We start from the raw sequence: 20,883 nt of genomic DNA, 5'->3' as shown, positions 1-20,883 counted from the left end.
GTACCCGGATTAGAGCCTACCAGTGATGGCTCGCTGATAAAAAGACACTGTGACGAAGAAATACTGTGCATTGAACTGAATTCCGCTCTCAACTGCCTGGTCAAAACTGTTCATTGGTCACATTTTTTTAGTTAGAAAGATTTGTGCCATGTAATGCGTTTAATTGTCAGGAACACACCGAAAATGTAATTCCCTATGTACCGCAATCCGCCCATCACCTTCACTGCCTATGATTATACGCCACATGTTAGTATTACCAAAATGCTAATTCATCAACGATGCCTGCCTACCTGTAAAGTCGTCAGTTGCAAAAATGATTGCTGCTATGTAAAAAGGGGCGACTGTGAAATCTGACAAAATCTATGTACATAGACAGCATTCATTTCACTTCTTCTCCCACTCCTCTCCCTGTGGGCATCATGGATACTGCAACTTATCGACCGTATCCCCCTGCCAGTAAGAACCCGTACCCCTATGCGTATGTACAGCCATTCTAGGTACCATGGCCTTTTTACCCATTGGAATCCCCAGCTTCCCTCCTGCGCGTATCTTGCACCCCCTCTCTCATGTATAGGCCATGAAACCCTCTCCCTCTACGCGATCCTGATGTGAAAGGTAACCCTCCTGCTTGACCCAGGCCTTCCCCATTTCCCTCTCGAAGAAGCATCCTTCGCCTCAGCTGACATAGCCCCCCCCCCCCAGTTGTATCTGGCTACCCCTGTTCTCCCATGTACAGGTCATAAGATCTCTCTCTCTCTCTCTCACTGCGCGACTCTGGCCCTGCACGCACCCTGATCCCCCCCCTCCTTCTCCTCACATGAACAAGTCATAAACCCTCTTCTTCCGCAAAGCCCTGTCCTTGCGAGTCACGGCCGCGCCTGACCAGCACCTCCTCCCCTTCCATGAATGTCCCTCTGTTGACGAGCCTTCCCTCCACGCTCGATTGTCCACGCAGACATGAATACCACTCCTTTGATGACCCCTACCCCCGAGTCCGGCTGACCACACATGTCCGAGGCCATCGCCTAAGCCAGGAGATACCATTTACTGCCCTTATTGTATGCCTAGCCACCCCACCCCCTGGGCCATGATCAGGCGCACACATCCTACGGCACACTCAGCTGCATGATTGCCCTCCCCTCTTATCAGCAGGTCAAGGGTCCCCATTGTGAATGTATGTGGAATAGGATCATCACGAGGATTATAGGAATGTTTTCCTTTTGCGACACACTGACCTGATTGTATCATCAAATGTTCAGCAAATGTATAAAAACCAGAGTCTCACGCTCACTTGTTAGAGCACCTCCCGAAAGACACTGTGTTTCGTGTCCGAAATGACATGCTCTCCTCATGAGAAATAAACTCTGTTCTTGATTCCTGCTCCCAGCGCCCGTCTCTTTATTTGATAATTATTCAGAATGGGAACTGAGAGGCGGTTTGCGCCAGCAGCCTGGGCATCGTTAGAATTATGGGCTCACTTTCAACAGAAAACATATGCTGCATACAGTCACTTAAGAATGACTTACAGGACCCTTCCCCAGGACTTGAGGTGAGTATAGGGAAAAGTCCAAGGCAGCACCAAAAGGTCACCTCGGGAGGCCCTGAGGCGTCCAGGTGCAGAGGTGTGTTTTTCAGTGTCGGGAGCTTTTGATATTTCAAATCAGAATTGAATGCTTCCGGGTAATGGTAAGCTATGCAGGAAAACAAACAACGCATAAAGGTACTTAGCAGCTACTTATTGGGACCAAACGTCTGGACTTAAGGAGAATATGAGGCAAGATCCAAGGCAGCACCAGCAGCTCACTTAGGGAGGCTCTGGGGTGTCTGGGTGCAGTTGTAAATTATAATGCCTCATTCTCTTCAAGAAAGGATTGGTCCGGTTACAAAGATGCTGCAGGCTTAGACTGGGGGAGCAGTTAAGCTGAACCAGCAAGGAGGCTCAACTCTTGCGATGTCCAGGGATGTGGAGGCACCTTAGGTTCTCTTCTCCCGGGCCCAGGGGCAACGGGTGCAGAGTTGTCCTTGGTGTCAGGTTTTTGTCATCGGGAGAGATTAAGTAGGGTCTGCACTAAGAGGACGTCCACAGTGGGAAAGTCCAAGGTAGGTCTTTGTCTGTGCTCGGCTGGGAGACCAAGCTGGCACAGTTGGGTCCCTTCAACTTGGGCTTGGAGCGAAGGGTGCAGTGGTGCTTTCTGATGTCCGGATTTTGGGAGTCTGGAGGCCTTGCAATGGTTCTTGGGTGCCTGCAGGATGCAGGGGAGCAGCTTTGCTCGTCTACAGGAGACTTTGTTCTTTTTCGAAGGCAGGCAGTCCTCCAAGGCTTTTGGAGTCACAGTTGCAGGACAAGTCGACTTAGGTGCAGTTCTCGATGAGGGATACAGACAGGCCAGTGGGGTTGGTGCCAAGTCAGCTGCTTCTCCTCTTCTCTGCTTTCATGGTTCTTCGTTCTTCTGCTTAGGTTGGCAGGAAGCTGAAGTTCTGGGGAGTGACATGGCTACTTACCATTAGGGCATCTACATCCTCTGTATGACCCCTTTCTGTGAGAAGTAGGCATAACCCTGACCCTGATAGGCTAATGAACTCGAACTGAAAATTGAGAAATCTGAAAACTGAGGTCCACATCACCAGCTCCACCTGAGGGGTGGTGCTGGCTGAATGTGGGCACACCTCCTAATCTTACAAATGTTCCCGCTTGTCTGCCAGCTGAAAGTGGGGTCAAGACAGGGGGGTTGGCATCTCCCTCTAACAGGAGAGACCTGATTTGCATCTCAAAGGTGGCATGGCATTTGATGAATGATTTCCGCCCTGGACGTCAAGTCCTGCTTGGAGGAGGTGAGAACACCTCTGCTCAGAGCAGGCATTGTTCTCGGCCTCTGAGAGTGAAGGCTCTCACCCCAGGAGGCCAGAACCATGAGTAGCTGTGGCAGGCTGGCCAGAAACCAGTCAGCAACTCACTAGTAGTCAGTAGGTTTTCAGGGGGCACCTCTAAGGTGCCCGCTGTGTGCATTTATTATTAAATCCAACACTGGCATCAGTGCAGGTTTATTAAGGCGGGATGTTTGATACCAAACATCTGTAGGTACAGTAAGCCATCATGGATCTGGGAAACTCGAAATGATGAGTTTCCATCCTATGTGCTGTCTATGGCATCCCTACACAAAATCTCCAAGAATGGAGTTAGCTATTATAGGGTCATATCTACTCATGCAGATATGTTCACAAGTGGGGTATAGTGCACCCTGCCTTAGGGCTGTAAGGATGTCTTACCTATAGCTCATGCAGTCTATGCAGGCATGGCACACAGGGATGTGTGCCTTGTCGACTCTTCGGTTTTGTCTGCACCAAGCAGCCTGTAATGGAGGGTTCCTTTGGTGGACAATTTGTGCTGCTGCCCTATCGGACCCTCTTCAATCTCAATGCCCGAGGTACCAGGGGTTGAACAAATCAAACACAAGGAGATGATGGACAGAGCGCCAGCCCATTTCAGACCCAGCCATATGCAAATCAGTCTAGACCCTGTTTCTCATGTGAACAGTCCAACCCAAACTGCCAAGCCATGTCTTCCCTGGACTGGAAACAAGAATCCTGGGACCGGTTTCGCGGTAACACCCCTCTTCAGCCAGGCTAGCTTGAATCCAGTGGCAGATTGAGCAAGGGACCCATATCTGGACACACCCTGCCAAATTTGGGCAAACAAATCAAATACAAGGAGATGATGGACGGAGTGCTGAAACTATACAGACACTCAGCCCCAGCAATATTAGATCTGGGTTGAATTTATCACCATTCTTTAGCTCACTTTGCCACACCAGTACAGACCCAGCCATAGGCAAATCAGTCTTGACTTTGTTCCACATGGGAACAGTCCAAGCTGAACCGCCACAGCCGGCCTTCTCGGTTTCGGGGCAACACCCCTCTTCAGCCAGGCTAACTTGAGTACAGTGGCAAAGTGAGCAAGGGACTCACGTCTGGGCATACCCTTCCAACTTAGGGTGAACAAAGCAAACACAAGGAGATAATGGACAGAGCGCTAAAACGATTTTAGACACTTGTCCCTAGTCAATATTAGATCTGGGTTGAATCCATCATCGTTCTTGAGCTCACTTCGCCACCCCAGTTCAGACCCTTCCGAACTGGATAAGGTCATACCAGTCTTGGATAATGTAACAGTGATGTTGAGGCCAAAGATGTAATCAATGTGGTAGCCACCATAGATACTGACATTTTAAGTGATGGTGGCATTCTTAGTCTTTTCAATGATGATGGAAACTTTGAAGGGTCCTATTGTGTCTTATTTCCGACACTAGAGGTGAAACATTGATCAGTGATCTGTGTTCAATGTCAGTTAATGGAATCTTACCAATGTGGCTACGGAAGCCAGTTTAGGAGTCAAAATCCCCAGAGGTTTTGTTGACTTGCATATGAGCAGCCTTCATCAACAGATGGTGGATAGTCTTTGCCATTGACAGTGAAGGGCTTTCAAGCTGTGGGTGTTTTGTGCATTCTCCATGATGATGATGAGAAATCAATGTCAAACCTACCTTAGACGGAGAAAAGATCAGATCTGATTCTCTTGACAGTCAAGACAATACCTTAGATGCCGATCTCGAACGTCAAGAATGATGTTGTCGATGTTTTCCTATGGAATTCCTTTTGTGGGAGTCCTTTTCACAAGCAGCCTGTGTTTCAGATGAAGAATGAGGCAAAGACTTCTTCAGATTTTTCTTCTTCCTTTCTTCCTCCACTCTCATGTCCTACATTGTGACTCCAAGTCTGATGCCCTCCTGGTCTATCAAAGTCCTTTTGGATTTTTGTTTGCAGAATTCACAGTTTTTGACAAAGTATGACACAGGATGGAGTCAGAGAAAACCTTTTTCATCCTACAAAGGGGGAAGGTCTCAAAAATAGAAGGCTTTTTTGGGGTGAAAATTCCACTGCCAGAAAATAGCTACAAATCACTTTACTCAACAGGATGATGTTAATGACGTTGAGTGAAAATTAAAAAGCACATTTTTGCTATCAACTTTTAGTAAAAAACAGTGATCTGAAACCTCACATGTGCTGTGAGATCCTACTCACAAGAGATGGAAAAAAATAACAGAATCTGTGAGGTAACCGTCAAAAAAGTTCATCAAGTGTAGGAGAAGTTCCTTAACACTTAAAAAGACAAGGCGCTTTTTGGCGCCTCTCCAATTAAGCATATCATGCTATGTTTTCCTCCGTTCTCATAGATTTTCACTTTTCATGCACATCCGATGCTGCAATGCAGGCGTGAAACTGCCCATTGTGGTTCACCAGTGGATTTCCAGGAAAAAAAGTTTGCTCCTGATAGCCCATTACTGGGTGCTGCTCATCATAAGAACAGAAGTACACACTAACAGATTTCAATGAACAGTACAATTATGATAAGTACTCCATGGACTACGCATGCAGCAGGGAATTATTCTAGTTTTTTGACTATCATTGAAGAGCGTAGCATGCTGAACCACTCGTTTAGATTTTATCCTCCTCTTACGTGTTTGGGAGAAGTAGATGGCAAGCTTCCATCCGAAGATCCAAATGACATTTGCAGAAGTTTCTTTTTTTCTTCTCCCTCATCTAGTTTTCCCAATGTCGAATTAATTAGAGGGCGGTCATATTCTTCTTGTTTATCAATATGCTTCAAATGGAGAAATGTCGATTAACATGAGAGGTCAACCACACCAGGCCCTACCTACTCTGACAGTTATCAAGCTTAGTTTTTTCCCTCCATTGATACAGACACTAAGGGCAATGGCAAAGGGTATTACCCAGATCTGGAGTTAGGCAGGCAAGAACAGTTGTTCATGCTCAACAAGTTAATTACATTCAGTATTCAAAGAGCAGGGGTGTAGCTCAGTCAGTTTTTGGGGGGTGTGAGCTTCAGATTTTCCAACAATCATGCTGGCATATAAGGTTAAAATACATTACACAACAAGCAGGGACCCTGAAAGGGGCTAAAGATGCAGGGTAAAGGGATAGGAATGAGGACTGGTAGGTGCACTAAGTGAGAGAAAACACACTGGGCCAGATGTACGACTCTTTAATTTAGCGCCTCATAATTTGCGAAACATTGCAAGGCACTAAATGAAATGTACAGCCCTCCCAGGGATGTTAGCCTGCTGGGCGCTGGGATCACTGTCTGCCCTTAAAAAAGTATTTTGCATGCATTTGCAAAGGGGAAAGGGTCCCCTGGCGACCCCTTCTCATTTGCAAATGCATTACCACCTACTTGAAGTAGGTGGTAATTGCGAGTGTTTTGCGACCGCAAGTGCAGTCGCAAAACATTTGTACATTGTTTTGACACTCACAATTTGGAAGGGAACGCCCCTTCCAAATAGCGAGTCGCAAAACCTATTTAGAGAATCGCCAAAAATTGTGACTCGCTAAATAGGCTATGTACATGGCCCAATAGGTTTTTGCATGCGCAAACGGGTTCGTAAACCCGTTTGTGCATGCAAAAACATATGGTTGCATGTTCTAAATTCCTTTAAAAAGAGAAGGACTCAGACTGGCCCATGCAATTTGGATCTATTAAGAAGACATTAACCAGAGAAGAGAAGACAATTATGATAAAAAGAAGACCTTTGTCTGCAATGCAAGAAGGGTCACTTTCTATATAATTGTCTAGCCTTTCAGGAAAATGAATACACCCTCAAACCCCAAATGGACGTTTACCATTCAAGAGTTTACAACAAACAAAACCCATTTCTATCTACAGGTCAGTGTTATAACACCAGTGGGACTTATATATCTATCACAGCATTAGTGGACAGTGGAGCATCTGGATGTTTCATTGAGTACAAATATTGTCAATTGAAAGAAAATACCTTTACAAGAAAATACATTGGTGAAGGCCATCCATGGCACTGATGGCAGAAGACCATCCCTGGGAGACATTTATTGGGAAACCCAGCCATCTTTAATGGGAATGGAAGGAGCCGATGTGGAGTTACTAGTATTTGTTATTACATCTAATCCAAAGTTCCCTTTAGTCCTGGAGACATCTTAGTCGAGGATTCATCATTCTTACACTCACTTGAAAGAAGGCTATATGTTGCGGTCTTCAGGATATTGCCAAGAACACAACTGGTCTGGATCTCAGCTCAATATCCAGCAACTTCTTCCTTGTTCTGTTATTCAAGTAGTCAAATAACAACTGTCCATCCTATCTAAGCAATGAGCAATTTCAGAATGTGTTCAGCCAGAAGTGAGCTGAAGGATTACCCCCTTCGTAGAGTGTACAATTGTTCAATCAACTTACTTCCCTAGGCAGAGGCACCACTCTTGAGAATCTATCCTTTGACACTGAAGGAGGATGCAGTCTTTAAAGCATACTTGGAAAAACATCTTTAAGAGGGAATCCTTCGCCACTTTCTCTTCAGCAAGATCATCTCTATCTTTATGCTAAAACTGATAAGGAATATTGTCCCTCTGTGGCCTACAGCAAACTCAGTGTTGTAGTGATTCATAATCAGTAGCCCATTATTATGGACTCATTATTTTAGATTGCAAAGCTTAGATGGAGCCTGAAAAGGTTCACGCCATTTCAACACTGGCAGTGTTAGGACTTTCTAATTTTAACAAATATTTTACGTTTCTTTTTTTTAAATGTGATCCATATTATTCAAAAATTGATACTCCTGTGCAGAGTCACTAGAACATGACAGAGTGTTTTCTTTTCGAAGCAGGCGTTTATAACTCCTCCAATCCGGAGATGTTCACATTGCAATGGGCTTGTTTTGGGACAATAAAATGTTTCCTTTGTTGCTGTACAGGTCATCATGTCTCAATGCTTAAAAGCACGCTGAGATGAATGTCATGAATTCAATGGCATACAACTCACAAACACTATCATCTCCAGAGAACAATTACACAATCTATGACCATGAGTCACTAGCCATTAAAGATGCATTAAAGCACTGGAGGCAACATATAGATTGATAAAAAAACTCAGTTTTTTAAGATCTATGAAATCCGCTAATGATCAGCATGCAAGATGGCCTTTATTCTTTTCCATGTTAATTACACCGTAGCATGTGGTTGTCGAAGACGACAGGGGAAAGCTAATTTACCATCTAGACAAAAACCTGATGAAAAGATAAAGATGAAATCTCTGCCTATCATTTAAGCAGTACATAGACAGATTGAGGATGGGCCTACTTCAGTTTTGGAGAACAAATGGAATAGTCTTCAGTCGATTAATGTTGCAGTTTTGAATTCCCCAATAATCCTAGGATGGTCAATATCCTTCTGATTCACAGAACCTAATACTTGAGCCAGATGTAGAAATGCAGAATAAAACTCTTGGTGTTACAAGATTCTGATGACTAGGAGTCCTGGAGTAAAGAAACGTGGGATTAGGTCAGCTGCTATTTTGGTGGTCTACCATGAATCAAATTATTAAAACACATATCCAGACTTGTGGCAGGTGCACCCAGGCCAAATCAGAGCACAAAAAACGTGTAGGACTCGTTGTACATTGGCCCACATTCAAGCAATCCTTAACACATATGTATTTCATAGTTGAAATCCTTGCTTTCAGAACCACAAGGCGATGCAGATAGTTAACCCGTTTAGCGCGTCGAACATTCCGCCCCAGTGCGGACGTTCGATTGCGCTAACGGGATTCGGACGTCCAACGGTCATGCACAGCACTAGCGAGGTAGTGCACGCGACGACCGTTGGACGTTCGAAGCACTAAAGGGGTTAAAAAACATAATTGTAAATTAGCACAATTTGTTCCCATGGAAAACTACCTACTGATCTAGCAAAGTACTTTTTAAAGGAAATCGTTGGCTTTCATAGATATCTGCAAATTGTTGTTCCAGACTTGTGTACACAAATTGTCTCTAAATTCTGGAATGCATTGCTGCCTCTTCCAGCAACTTCCAGTTTTAAGTTGTTCATTTATTTATATCCAACTGATAACCAGAGAGAAAGAATTCATCAGACACTTGAACAATATCTGTGGTGTTTCTGCATAGGTGGCCTGAATTCTTTGCATGCATCCCTTGAGTTCTCACAGTTTTACTGCATCTGTCGATACCAACCAAGAGTCTAGCCGCCATCCTTTTTCTTGAAAGATATCTCCTCCTTGCAGTCATTAAGATCATCAGAACAGAGGATTCGTTGATAGCAACCTAGAGCTAGTAACCATCTCTGCCCCTCCTCACGACACTCACTCCGACCTCCCAATATCCAGCCTCCTAATTAACTTCCGCTCTGCAGTAAAGCATGCGCAGATGTCGCTGATCTCATCCTGAGCCTAAGATCTGACTTAGCGATCCTGATCCATGAATCCTCATCGCCCTGTCTAGACCTCTTAGTCCTTCCCAACTATAACATCGTTAGGCTGGCCAGGCAGTCAGAACAAATGGGGGAGGCACTGCCTGCATCTTTCGCTCCAACCTCCTCGTTACTGAACTTATGGCAGATCCCACTGACTCCTGCAAATACATTGCACTCTCCATATGCAGCAACACCACCCTACTGTGCAGACTGCACATCTTTTATCACCCCCAGGCATGAATGACACATTCACTGACAACCTCATGGAAATCATCACAGCCAAGGAATCCCCCAGCTCTAAAGACATTGTCCTTGGTGACTTCCACCTGCACTGGAACGACCCAAAGGACCCCAGGCCAACACCAAAAGAGACTTCCTAGCCGACCTAGCCCTTACCCAAGCCTGCACAGTCCCAACTCACTTGAAAAGCGCTACTCTAGACTGGATCAGCGGTCAAGCTTATCTCAATAGAACCATGAGATTGGTCTGACCATCACGCTATCACCTTCCTTCTGCCTGGCACCCACAGGACAAGGGCACCACAACCCGTGATTCCTAAATGCCAAAAACCTTGATCACGGGAAACTGGCTGCTCGCTGACCCCCCTCATATCACTACGGTCAACAACCTCACTGAACATTACTCCACAACCTTGTACAACATTCTTGATGATCTGGCTCCGCTAAAACTAAAAAGAACCCAAATTAAAGACAGGAACCCCTGGTTCAACGGATCCCTCAGCAATGAGAGGAGATCCCTCCCGCAGACAGAACGAAACTGAAAACAGCACCCGTCAGCAGGTCAACTAAAACTTCTCTGCCAGGCCAGAAATGCCTACAATTGTCATGTCCTCAACTCAAAAAAAGATTTCTTCAGAACAGAACTGGAGAACGCCAAGAACAGACCTCGCAAGCTATTCGAAATGGTCAAACACCAATCCAACAAACTGGTAAAAACCTTTAAAGAAACCCCCAAATCTCTAATATCATGCAAGGAATTTTCCTCCTTCTCTGACAAAATCACTGCCCCAGGAAATGATCTTAGATCCGCCACTTACTCCCAAACCCCTCCGGCTCTGCTTCATCTCTCCACGCTGCCCCCAGACATCACCCAAAAACCAAGTGCACTGGTCCAACTTCAAAGTCTATGACGAACATTCCGTTTCGAAAATTCTTTCCTCCTTAAACCAGATAACTACTTTAATGACCCTCTCCCCTCTAATTGCCTAGCCGCCACCTATCATGCTATAATCCCTAGTTGGACTGCAATATCAATGCCTCCCTCCTACAGGGATCGATACCAGACTCTCTTAAAGTCGGCCAAGTCATTCCTATCTTAAAAAAACCTACGCTGGATCCTGGTTCCCCTGACAACTACAGACATATTTCTAATATCCCACTCCTAGCTAAAGTTCTGGAGAAATGCGTTCAACAGTAGCTAAGCCAACACATCACCAACCTTCATCTACTTTACAACTTCCAATCCGGGTTCAGACCTGGGCACAGCACTGAAGCCACCCTCCTCCACATCGTGGATGATACCCTTCAAGCACTTGACCAAGGCAAAACCTGTCTCCTAATCCTCCTAGATCTATCCTCAGCTTTCGATACGGTCAACCACTCCTTGAACGCCTCAAATTCAGGATGGCACTGGATGGCCCCGTTCGTGAAAGGTTTAGGTCCTTCCTCCAGAACCACTCACAGAGATTCCTAATCAACGGTACCTTGTCCGCTCCCATCCAATCACGGTTGGAGTCCCCCAAAGATCAACCCTGTCCGCTACTCTCTTCAACCTCTACCTTGAACCGCTCCCAGAAGTGCTTCGCACCGCCAATATCTCCTACCACATGTATGCCGACGACACCCAGATCTACATCAAAATCTCTTCTCCTGTGGGCATTGTTTCCCTGAATGAGGCCTAGAAGCTGACTGTACATTGGCTCACCTCTAACCAGCTCAAACTTAACGCAAAAAAAATGAATTTCTTCTAATCCACCCACCCAAATCCAACCCCGACATTCAGCAATGAATCAAGTCGGTCACAGCATTAAACTGCCCACCAACCATTGTGGACTCTGCTAAATCCCTTGGAATAACCCTAGACTGCAGCTTGAATATGCGTGGCCACATCAACTCGAATGCCAAAACAGCCAGATTTCACCTGAGCTATCTAAGAAACCTGAAGCCTTTCCTTAACACTCGAGACCTAAAAATGGCAATCCAGGCACTAGTCATCTACAGACTGGAATATGGATGTTCTACCCTAGCAGGTCTACCCAAGATCTGCCTGGCCCCATTAAAAGCCTGCCTCAACACTGCCACCAGACTCCTAACAGGTTCAAAGAAATTCAACAGCATCTCTCCACATCTTAAAGCTCTGAATTGGCTTCCCCTCGAGGCCAGAATTCAACTTAAGCTGGTTTGTATCATTCACAAGGCTTTATACTCCAATTCACCTGCATTTCTTGCCCAGAAACTCTGGAGGAGCCAGAAACTCCCGCCCCACCAGAGACCTCTTGCTCCAACCAGCACGCTTGAGAAAAAACAAAAACGTACAATCGGGCCTTATCTGGGGCTGCACCCAGAATTTGGAATTCATACCTGCCTGCCATTAGAAGAATCCCGTCTCTGGTGCGCTTCAAAAAGGAGGCCAAAAATTTCCTAATTGGCAAATTCCTCTCCTAACTCTTGCATTACAGTCACCTCAGCGACTTTGTTCTACCTCATATTATGGACTCACCATGGTTTTTCCAGATGATATCCACCAGGCACCTCTGGGCATCCAACCTGGAGTCTGAGACTGCTTGTTTCGTGTAAAAAGTATCTACCTGTTGAACAAGTTACTTACCTTCGGTAACGATATATCTGTAAGAAACATTAGTTAGTGTTAGATTCCTTACCTTAGAATATCCCCAGGCGTCAGTCTGGATCCGGAAACTTTTGCGTAGCAGTACCCCTGCGCGTCGGTAGGCGTCGTCTGCAGGCGTCCCCTGCGGCTCCGCGTCCGGCGTCGGCGTTGTGCGCCGTGATGACGTCGCTGGAGTATATAGACGCCACCTCCGCGCGCTGACGTCAGTTCTTTGTACACAGCTTTTCCGCGCCAGAACACGCAGAGCCATGTGAGAACCAACACTGGTGCCAATTGAAACTAGGGCCCTGAAAGGGATGTCCTTAACCCTAGGTATCAGTTCGCAGAACGGGGAGGATGGGTGGGTTCGGTAAGGAATCTAACACTAACTAATGTTTCTTACAGATATATCGTTACCGAAGGTAAGTAACTTGTTCATCTGAAAGAAACACGTTAGTGTTAGATTCCTTACCTTAGAATAGATACCCCAGCAATACCAACCCCGGTGGTGGGTCTGCGAACCAATACATTCCTACACCAGAAAATCCTGGAGGACAGAACGGCCAAAGAAGCCATCCCTCCGAACTTGACTGTCCAGGCAGTAGTGCCTCGCAAAGGTGTGCAGCGAGGCCCACGTAGCCGCCTGGCAAATGTCCTGCAAGGGGACTCCCCGGCCCAGGGCAGTAGTAGCCGCCGTGGCCCGAGTGGAATGGGCCCTCAGCCCAACAGGAGGCTCCTTCCGAGCCAAAGAGTAGCACGCTTTGATGCACAGAACGACCCACCGAGAGATGGTCCGCTTATGCACCGCCCGTCCCTTCTTCGCACCCACGTAGCCAACAAACAGTTGGTCATCCACCCGGAACTGGCGTGTGCGATCCACATAAAATGAAAGCGCACGTTTTGGGTCCAGACGATGGAGCCGCTCTTCATCCTTTGAGGGATGCGGAGGCGGGAAGAAGGAGGGGAGGGTGATGGACTGCCCAATGTGAAAAGCAGAAACTACTTTGGGCAGGAAAGAAGGTCTAGTCCTTAGAACCACCTTGTCAGGATGAATGGACAGGAAAGGAGGTTGGACAGGAAGAGCCTGGAGCTCACTCACTCTCCTGGCAGAGGTGATGGCAACCAGGAAAGCCGTCTTTAAAGTCAGCAGACGGAGAGGACAAGAATGAAGGGGCTCAAAGGGAGCACACATCAAAAAGGTTAGAACCAGGTTCAAGTCCCACTGAGGCATCACAAACGGAACAGGTGGATACATGTGTGTGATGCCCTTCAAGAATCTCGTTACAATTGGGGACTTGAACAAAGAAGGCTGATCAGGAAGCCTTAGAAAGGCTGAAAGGGCCGAAAGGTAGCCCTTGATAGTGCCCACAGCAGAGCTCTGCTGGGCAAGAGAGAGAAGAAAAAGAAGAACCTCGGAAAGAGGGGCAGAGAGAGGATCCACAGCCTTTGCTGTGCACCATGCCACAAATCTGTTCCACCGACAGGCGTATACCGACTTTGTGGAGGGACGCCTGGCTGCCAGAATTACATCACAGACTTCAGGAGGCAAGTCAAATGGCCTCAACTGCCGCCGCTCAATCTCCAAGCATGGAGGTGGAGACTGGACAGGTTCGGGTGGAGGACCGTCCCCTGCTGCTGCGACAGAAGGTCCTCCTGAAGGGGCAGGCGGATCGGGGGACCGACTGACATGCTGAGTAGCTCGGGATACCAGTACCTTCGAGCCCAGTCCGGACCCACAAGGATAACTTGGGCCCGGTCGCGCCTGATCTTCTTCAGCACTCTGGGTAGAAGTGGTATAGGCGGAAAGGCGTATAACAGACCACAACTCCACTCGCGCCGAAAGGCGTCGCCGTGCGAGTGCCATCTTGGAAACTCCAACGCGCAGAACTGATGACATTGCGCGTTCTCTTCTGTGGCGAATAGATCTAACCAAGGCTCTCCCCATTGCAGAAAGAGGCCTTGCGCCACGTCCGAGTTCAGACGCCATTCGTGATCCATCGAGCACCGACGGCTGAGTTCGTCCGCCCTGGCGTTCAGAGAACCTGCCAGGTGTTGAACCGTCAAAGTCACGCCCTGACGTACCAGCCACAGCCAGAGGCGCAGAGCCTCCTGGCAAAGGGTCCACGACCCCACCCCGCCCTGTTTGTTGCAGTACCACATGGCGGTGGTGTTGTCTGTGAACACCTGCACTACACTCCCGTTGACAAAGGGGAGGAATGCCTTCAGTGCCAGACGAATCGCCCGTAGCTCCAACAGGTTGATATGGAGCCGGGACTCCGCCGGAGACCAGATGCCTCTGATCTCTGCCTCTCCCAAGTGGCCACCCCAGCCCTGGAGGGACGCGTCCGTCACGACAACGTGCTCCGGTTGGGGAAGGGAGAGGGATCTGCCTCTGACCCAATCGCGGTCCGTAAGCCACCACTGCAGTTGTCTCGCAGTGCCCTCCGAGATCAAGACGTGGTCGGACAAGTTGCCCTGATGCTGGGCCCACTGAAACTTCAGGTCCCACTGCAGAGCCCGCATCCGCCACCTGGCGTGATGCACCAGAAGGATGCAGGAAGCCATCAGCCCCAGTAGCCGCAGCGTCAACCTGACCGAAACCCGGGATAGCGGCTGAAAGATGGGAATCAAAGCCTGTATATCCCGGACCCGCCGTTCCGGAGGATAAACCCGAAACTGCGCCGAGTCCAGAACCGCTCCGATGAAAAGGAGCTTTTGGGAGGGACACAGGTGTGATTTCGGCACATTGATGGAGAACCCCAGGCCGTGCAAGAGGTCTGCCGTCATCTGAAGGTGGTGGACGACTGTCTGGGGCGAGCCCGCCTTCAACAACCAGTCGTCTAGGTAGGGGAAGACTGAAACCCCTAACCTGCGCAGATGGGCTGCGACCACCGCCATCACCTTTGTGAACACCCGTGGGGCGCTGGTAAGGCCGAAGGGGAGCACGATAAACTGAAAGTGCTCCTGGCCTACCGTGAACCGCAGGTAACGCCGGTGGGCCGGCAGGACCGGGATGTGAAAATACGCATCCTGCAAGTCCAACGCTACCATCCAGTCTTGCGGGTCTAGAGCAGCCAAGACCTGAGCTAATGTCAACATCTTGAACTTCTCCTTCCGGAGGAAGCCGTTGACGTTCCGTAGATCCAAGATAGGACGTAGGCCCCCTTTGTCCTTCTTGGGCACCAGAAAGTAGTGGGAATAGCAACCACGCCCTACTTCTGGCCCAGGAACGCGCTCGATGGCCCCCTTGGCCAAGAGGGCCGTAACTTCCTCCTGCAGAAGTGTCAAGTGGTCCCCCGACACACGGTGGTTCTGCGGTGGCTTGGCTGGAGGAGTGGTCTCGAAGGGGAGGGAGTAGCCCCTTCGGACGAGTTGCAGTACCCACCTGTCCGATGTGATCGTGCGCCAGCGGGCGTGGTGATGGCGGACCCTGCCACCCACTGGCGTCACATGGGCCTGAAAGCTCGGACTAGGAGGATTTGGAGGCAGATGCTGCGGGGGGAGGTGTGGCCTGACCCTGCCGTTGACCCCGACCGCCTCCACAGCGGTTTCCACGGCCGCCACCGCGTTTAAAAGATTGTTGCGGCGCGTGGCTGGCAGCACGTGTGGGGACGCCCCTTCCTTGGCCACGAAAGGAGCGAAACGAACCCGTTTGCTGGCGCTGGGTCGAGAGACCCAAGGACTTGGCCGTGACCCTGGTGTCCTTGAAGCGTTCCAGCGCGTGGTCCGCCTTGTCACCAAACAGGCGACAGCCATCGAACGGCATGTCCATCAAGGCATTCTGGACATCTGCCGAAAAGTTGGCGGATCTCAGCCAGGCGTGGCGACGAATCGCCACCGTCGTGGACATCGCTCTGCCTAGCGAGTCGGTCGTATCAAGACCACACCGTATGGAATATTTTGCTGCATCTCGGCCCTCAGCCACAGCCTTGCCGAGTTTTGCCCGCACCTCCATGGGGCATTCTGGCAGCAGTTCCGCGACCGTATCCCACACAGAGTGGGTGTAGCGGCCCAAGAGGCAAGCGGTGTTGCAAGACCGCAGTCCCAAACTCAGGGACGAGAAGACCTTCTTGCCATACGGGTCATACCTGTTAGATTCCCGGTCGGGCGGGGCCGACGGGAATGCGTTCTGGGAGGTTGAGGCCTGGATCACCAGACTCTCGGGGTGGGATGGGTGGACAGGAACTTGGGGTCGTCCGGACAAGGACGGTGGCGTCTGGCCACGTTCCGATCAACAGGCGAACCTGAAGCGGGCCTGGACCACGTGCCCAACAGAACGTCTGACAAGGCTTCATTAAACGGCAGCAATGGCTCCTGTGGGCATGACTGCGGTTTGAAGACCTCAGTGAGGATGTTAGGCCTCACGGCCGCGACGGGGAGCTCAAGGTGTAAGGCCTTGGCAGCCCTCATCAGCACCACTGAATAAGCAGCTCACTCCTCCGACGCCACGGAAGGAGGAGAGACAAAGCCAGGGTTAGGAGAGTCGTCCAGACCACTGGCATCCCCCAATTCACCTGTCCAGTCCACGTCATACTGGCACTCACGTGACAGAGGGTCCTCAGACCCCTCCCAACCTTCCCCGTACTCTTCATCATCTCCATATACGGAGTCAACGATGTAGACCGGCTCCTCGGGGTTCACAGGCCCCATCGGCGTCGAGCCCGGCGGCGAGCCCGGCGTCGAGCGACGTCGGTCCGACTCCGCGTCCGGATTTGGGGAGGGTATGGGGACGGCGCCGCCCGGAGCCGGCGCCGGAGCAAGCCGGCACAGGAGAACCGGCGCCGCGCGGGGACGGCGTCGGGGGTAACCCCGACGGAATCGGCGCCGGAGCGGTCGGCAGACCAGCCGGCGTCGACCCCGAAGACCCTTGCGGCGCCGGGGTCGGAGCCGTCGACGGCACCGGGGCCGGAGCACCCGATGGCGTCGAGCCCGGGACACCCGACCCGCTAGGGTCCCCAGACGGTAGCACTGGGCCCGAAGGCGCCGTAGGCCACGTCGGAGCGCCCTCATGGCCATGAGGAACGCCTCAATCTCCTCAGGCGTCGCACCTTGCCCAGGGACCGGAGGGTATGGGGCAGGCCGCGCCGGCGACTCTCGCAGAGCCGCGGGGTTGGGGTCAACCGAACCCCCGGCCGCGTCGCGCGAGCGTCGGGGGGAGTCGGAGGTACGATGACGACGCCCCGACTTCTTGTGTTTCTTACCTGAAGAGCCCGATGAATGGTGACGAGTTCCGGAGCGCTCGGCGCGGCTCCGCGACTGCTCCCTCGAACGCTCCCTGGACCTCCGGCCGGACCGGGACCACTCCCGACGCGGGGCCGACACCCGGAGCTCAAGTAGCTTGCGGGACCGCTCCCGTCTAGCCTTGGTCGGGGCCCAGGCACCGGAGACAGAGTCGGTGATGGTCCGTGACCGACATCGTGCGGTCACAACCGTCACAATTCTTGAAACCGGGCATCCTACCAGGCACCAAAAAGAGATTAGAAAGTTATCAAACTTGGTCAAAAGACCGGAGTACTGCTCTTCGGATCTGCGCTTACTGGCGCGGAAAAAAGAAGAACTGACGTCAGCGACGTCATCACGGCGCACGACGCCGACGACGGACGCGGAGCCGCAGGGGACGCCTGCAGACGACGCCTACCGACGCGCAGGGGTACTGCTACGCAAAAGTTTCCGGATCCAGACTGACGCCTGGGGATATTCTAAGGTAAGGAATCTAACACTAACGTGTTTCTTTCAGATGTCATCCCCAATTTATACACCCTGGGATCTGAGACCGCTTATTTCTTGTAAAACGTATCTATCCATTTTATCCCTAATATATCCACCTCTCTTAAGCTCTTTTGTATACCACTTGTCAATCCTGTAAAGCGCTCTGATACCCTTGCGGGGCTAGTTTGCACTCTATAAAACACAAAATAATGAAATAAATAAAATCTGTTTGCAGTCTTTTATAAACCATAGTTAGTTATAAAACATTTGTGGAGAGACATAAAAAGCGTGCTCCTTTTTATATACTTGAAGATAATACCTGGTTGCTCACAGCACATCTAGTTATTCCAGGGGCTTATCCTATGTCCTGTCTCCAGTTCACAGGTTCCTTCGATATTGAACATAGAGTAGGGGTAGGTGCAGCAAAACTCATCTTTCCAAATGAGAGGAAAATCCATCTAGTTTTTCATGTGTCCAGGGTGAAACCAGCGGGAGATGGACAAAGTTCAGTTCTATAGCCCACAATATTTAGAGAGGGTGACCCTGAGTTAGAAGCAGAAGCTATTTTCAACTGCAGATAAGGTAAAGTCTGCAATATTTGATAGCACTGAAAGGGTGCAGTGATTCAGATAGATCTTGGGAAACTGCCTTGGTTGCCTCCCTAGCCATTTCAGACAGGCAAGATTTGAGCTCACCCTGAATCCTGGGAAAAGAAATTCTCTTTCCCTTGAGCATGAGGAAAACAAGCTCCAAGACCAATAATATGAATAAGGGAAGGCTGAATGCTGTGGTGAACAGATGGCTTAACAGTGGAGCTGAGACGAAAGCAAGATTTTCAGGGCATAGTCTCCACCAGAACAAATCCGTCCAAGCCCAATAGGAATCGGGCAAGTAGGGCAGGGTGGGTAGCAGCAGAAGGAACACTATGGTGCATCACAAGCTCTCTAATTTGTATGGGTCTAGCTACTTTTCTTTCTTTCTCACTGATAGGCGTTTTCCCACACTTTTGTTTATTTCTCTTAGATGCCATAGTCCCAGCACTCAAGAGAGGAGAGTAACAATCAGCCCTGGTTCGCCATCCACTACCTTATAGTTGGTGCTTGTAACCGCCTATTAGGTCTTGTGCAAGTCTGTCATGTCACTGGACCAAAACTCACCAGGCTACACTGGGATGGATGTCAAATCTCCTTAGGCCGAGGTGGGTTAGTGCCAGTTTAAACTCTGAATGGATCTGAGTGGTACTACTCTGAGTTCTCATTGCCACTGAGGACAACCACAAACTTCATGAATGCACCTCATGGTCACAAAGGCTTCATATTGCTGGAGCTTTCCTTAGACAGCCGTATTCTAGCCTCTGATTACCCGTAGGAGGTTGGATCAGCGTCATAGCCCCACAATCTAGATTTCTCAGCGGGGCATTACCAACTTTGTCATAGTTTCTAAAACAACATTGTATCAATAGGACACTGGATTAACTGAACACATTATTTGTGCCATTCTGTATCCAAGTTCCAAATCCGGAAATAACTCCTTGAGTCAAGCCCTGACTTCCTGTCTGACTAACCCGGGAGAGATGAGTGTAAAAAGGGAGCAACTTAATCATCAACATGAAGTGCAATATTATCTGAAGTTCTGGGACACTAGTGGTAAACAAAAGTTCCCACCACATTTATAAACTCTTAACTAGAAAGCCTAGAGAAAATGCCTCACGTGTAGTAACCGGATATTAAAATCAGACCACTGCTGGGATAGGCTGGCATATCTAGTGTTGTCTCCTGCATTTACTTAGATGGATAGTTTTGCCCTCTCACCTAATATGTGGGTATAACAGGTGAGCTTTTAAAGTAGGTATATGATCTATTTAGGATACTAACTGGAAAGACATTTGGCCTGATTCACACAACTTTTATTAGGAGTAATCCTCACCAACTTCTCTTGGGTGTGAAGTCCATCCGAATTTTCGAGCCCAATTTATAAAGCACTACCTGTTAGCAGGTGTTCTGTACTAGAGACTTTGGTGTGATTTACTCATGTATTTTCAAAAAGTAAGATAAAGCTTTGTTAATTATCAGTAAATCACAAACACTCACAGGAAAAACTTCTCAAATCAGGCTGAATCATATTTCACTGAGCACAAAACCTTATTGGCAATTCTTCCAGTTACTTAATCCTCAAGACTAGGCTGTCAAAAGATTTCAGATTAATGACCCCTCCCAATTATATACCTGAATTTTACTGCTTTCAGTCATAACCTCTGACAACTGTCTCTGTTTAATGCCTTAGGTACTGCTTTTCATCTATCTAAAAAGTGTCTCATGCCTGCTTCTCTTCTAATCACAGTTATTTAACCTGAATACAATTAAATCTGCGTAATCCCCTCTTGCTCTTTTAGCTCCACATGCAATATGTGTCTACTCCAAGCACTTAGATATTTCATTGTTGATGGAGACGTTCTACTGTGTTGAAGGTCTAGTTCTTCTTTCCTGGAGTTACACAAGACTCCTGTTTGGTCTTCTCCTTGACTGCTTTTAAGCTCTTCTATAAGTAATTATAACTACTAACCCATATGAGTTCTCCTTACAAGCATTTGCCTTTCTCCTGAAATACCTTTAATATGCTCATTCTTAATTCTTTTCACACGCTCGTCCTTTGCTCGCTGAAGTTTGCACCAACGGTCATCCAAGCGTTTGACATCTATTTCACGTTGTGAATCCTCACGCTGCTTCAAAAGTTTCTTTAAGACCTCCAATCGCGCCTCCTGTAATCTTCCAGTAATTAAGAAGAAAAAGAATAATATGTAAACTAAACTTAACAAAAAAATCTGTTATACTTAAATAACACATTCCATTCCATTTAATCCTTTAAATCATATGCCAGTTACTTATCTATGCCATAAGATATCAACAGTCAAGTTGCCTCTCAGGAGGTCGCAATTCACATGTTAAGAATGAAACCTAATCCGTTTAGAAAAGCATGATTTGTTTTCTTCTTGTGCCCATCAGCGATAAAAGTGGGACG

The 20,883-nt window shown here is 48.6% G+C and overlaps 1 protein-coding gene across 2 annotated transcripts in view; it reads right to left on the bottom strand.

Moving 5' to 3' along the window:
* Window positions 1-20,883, bottom strand: part of CFAP91 (cilia and flagella associated protein 91) — a 431,267-nt gene that overhangs the window by 237,842 nt on the left and 172,542 nt on the right. For both annotated transcript variants that reach the window (XM_086933540.1, XM_086933541.1), the window contains one exon: window positions 20,473-20,630. In XM_086933540.1, coding sequence (XP_086789666.1) covers window positions 20,473-20,630 — 158 coding nt within the window. The remainder of the gene's footprint in view (window positions 1-20,472; window positions 20,631-20,883) is intronic.

This window comes from Lissotriton vulgaris, chromosome 8 (genome assembly GCF_964263255.1).
Source record: "Lissotriton vulgaris chromosome 8, aLisVul1.2, whole genome shotgun sequence".
Taxonomy (NCBI): Eukaryota; Metazoa; Chordata; class Amphibia; order Caudata; family Salamandridae; genus Lissotriton; species Lissotriton vulgaris.
Note: the sequence above shows the minus strand (reverse complement) of the source record. Positions and strands in the feature narration are given on the sequence as shown.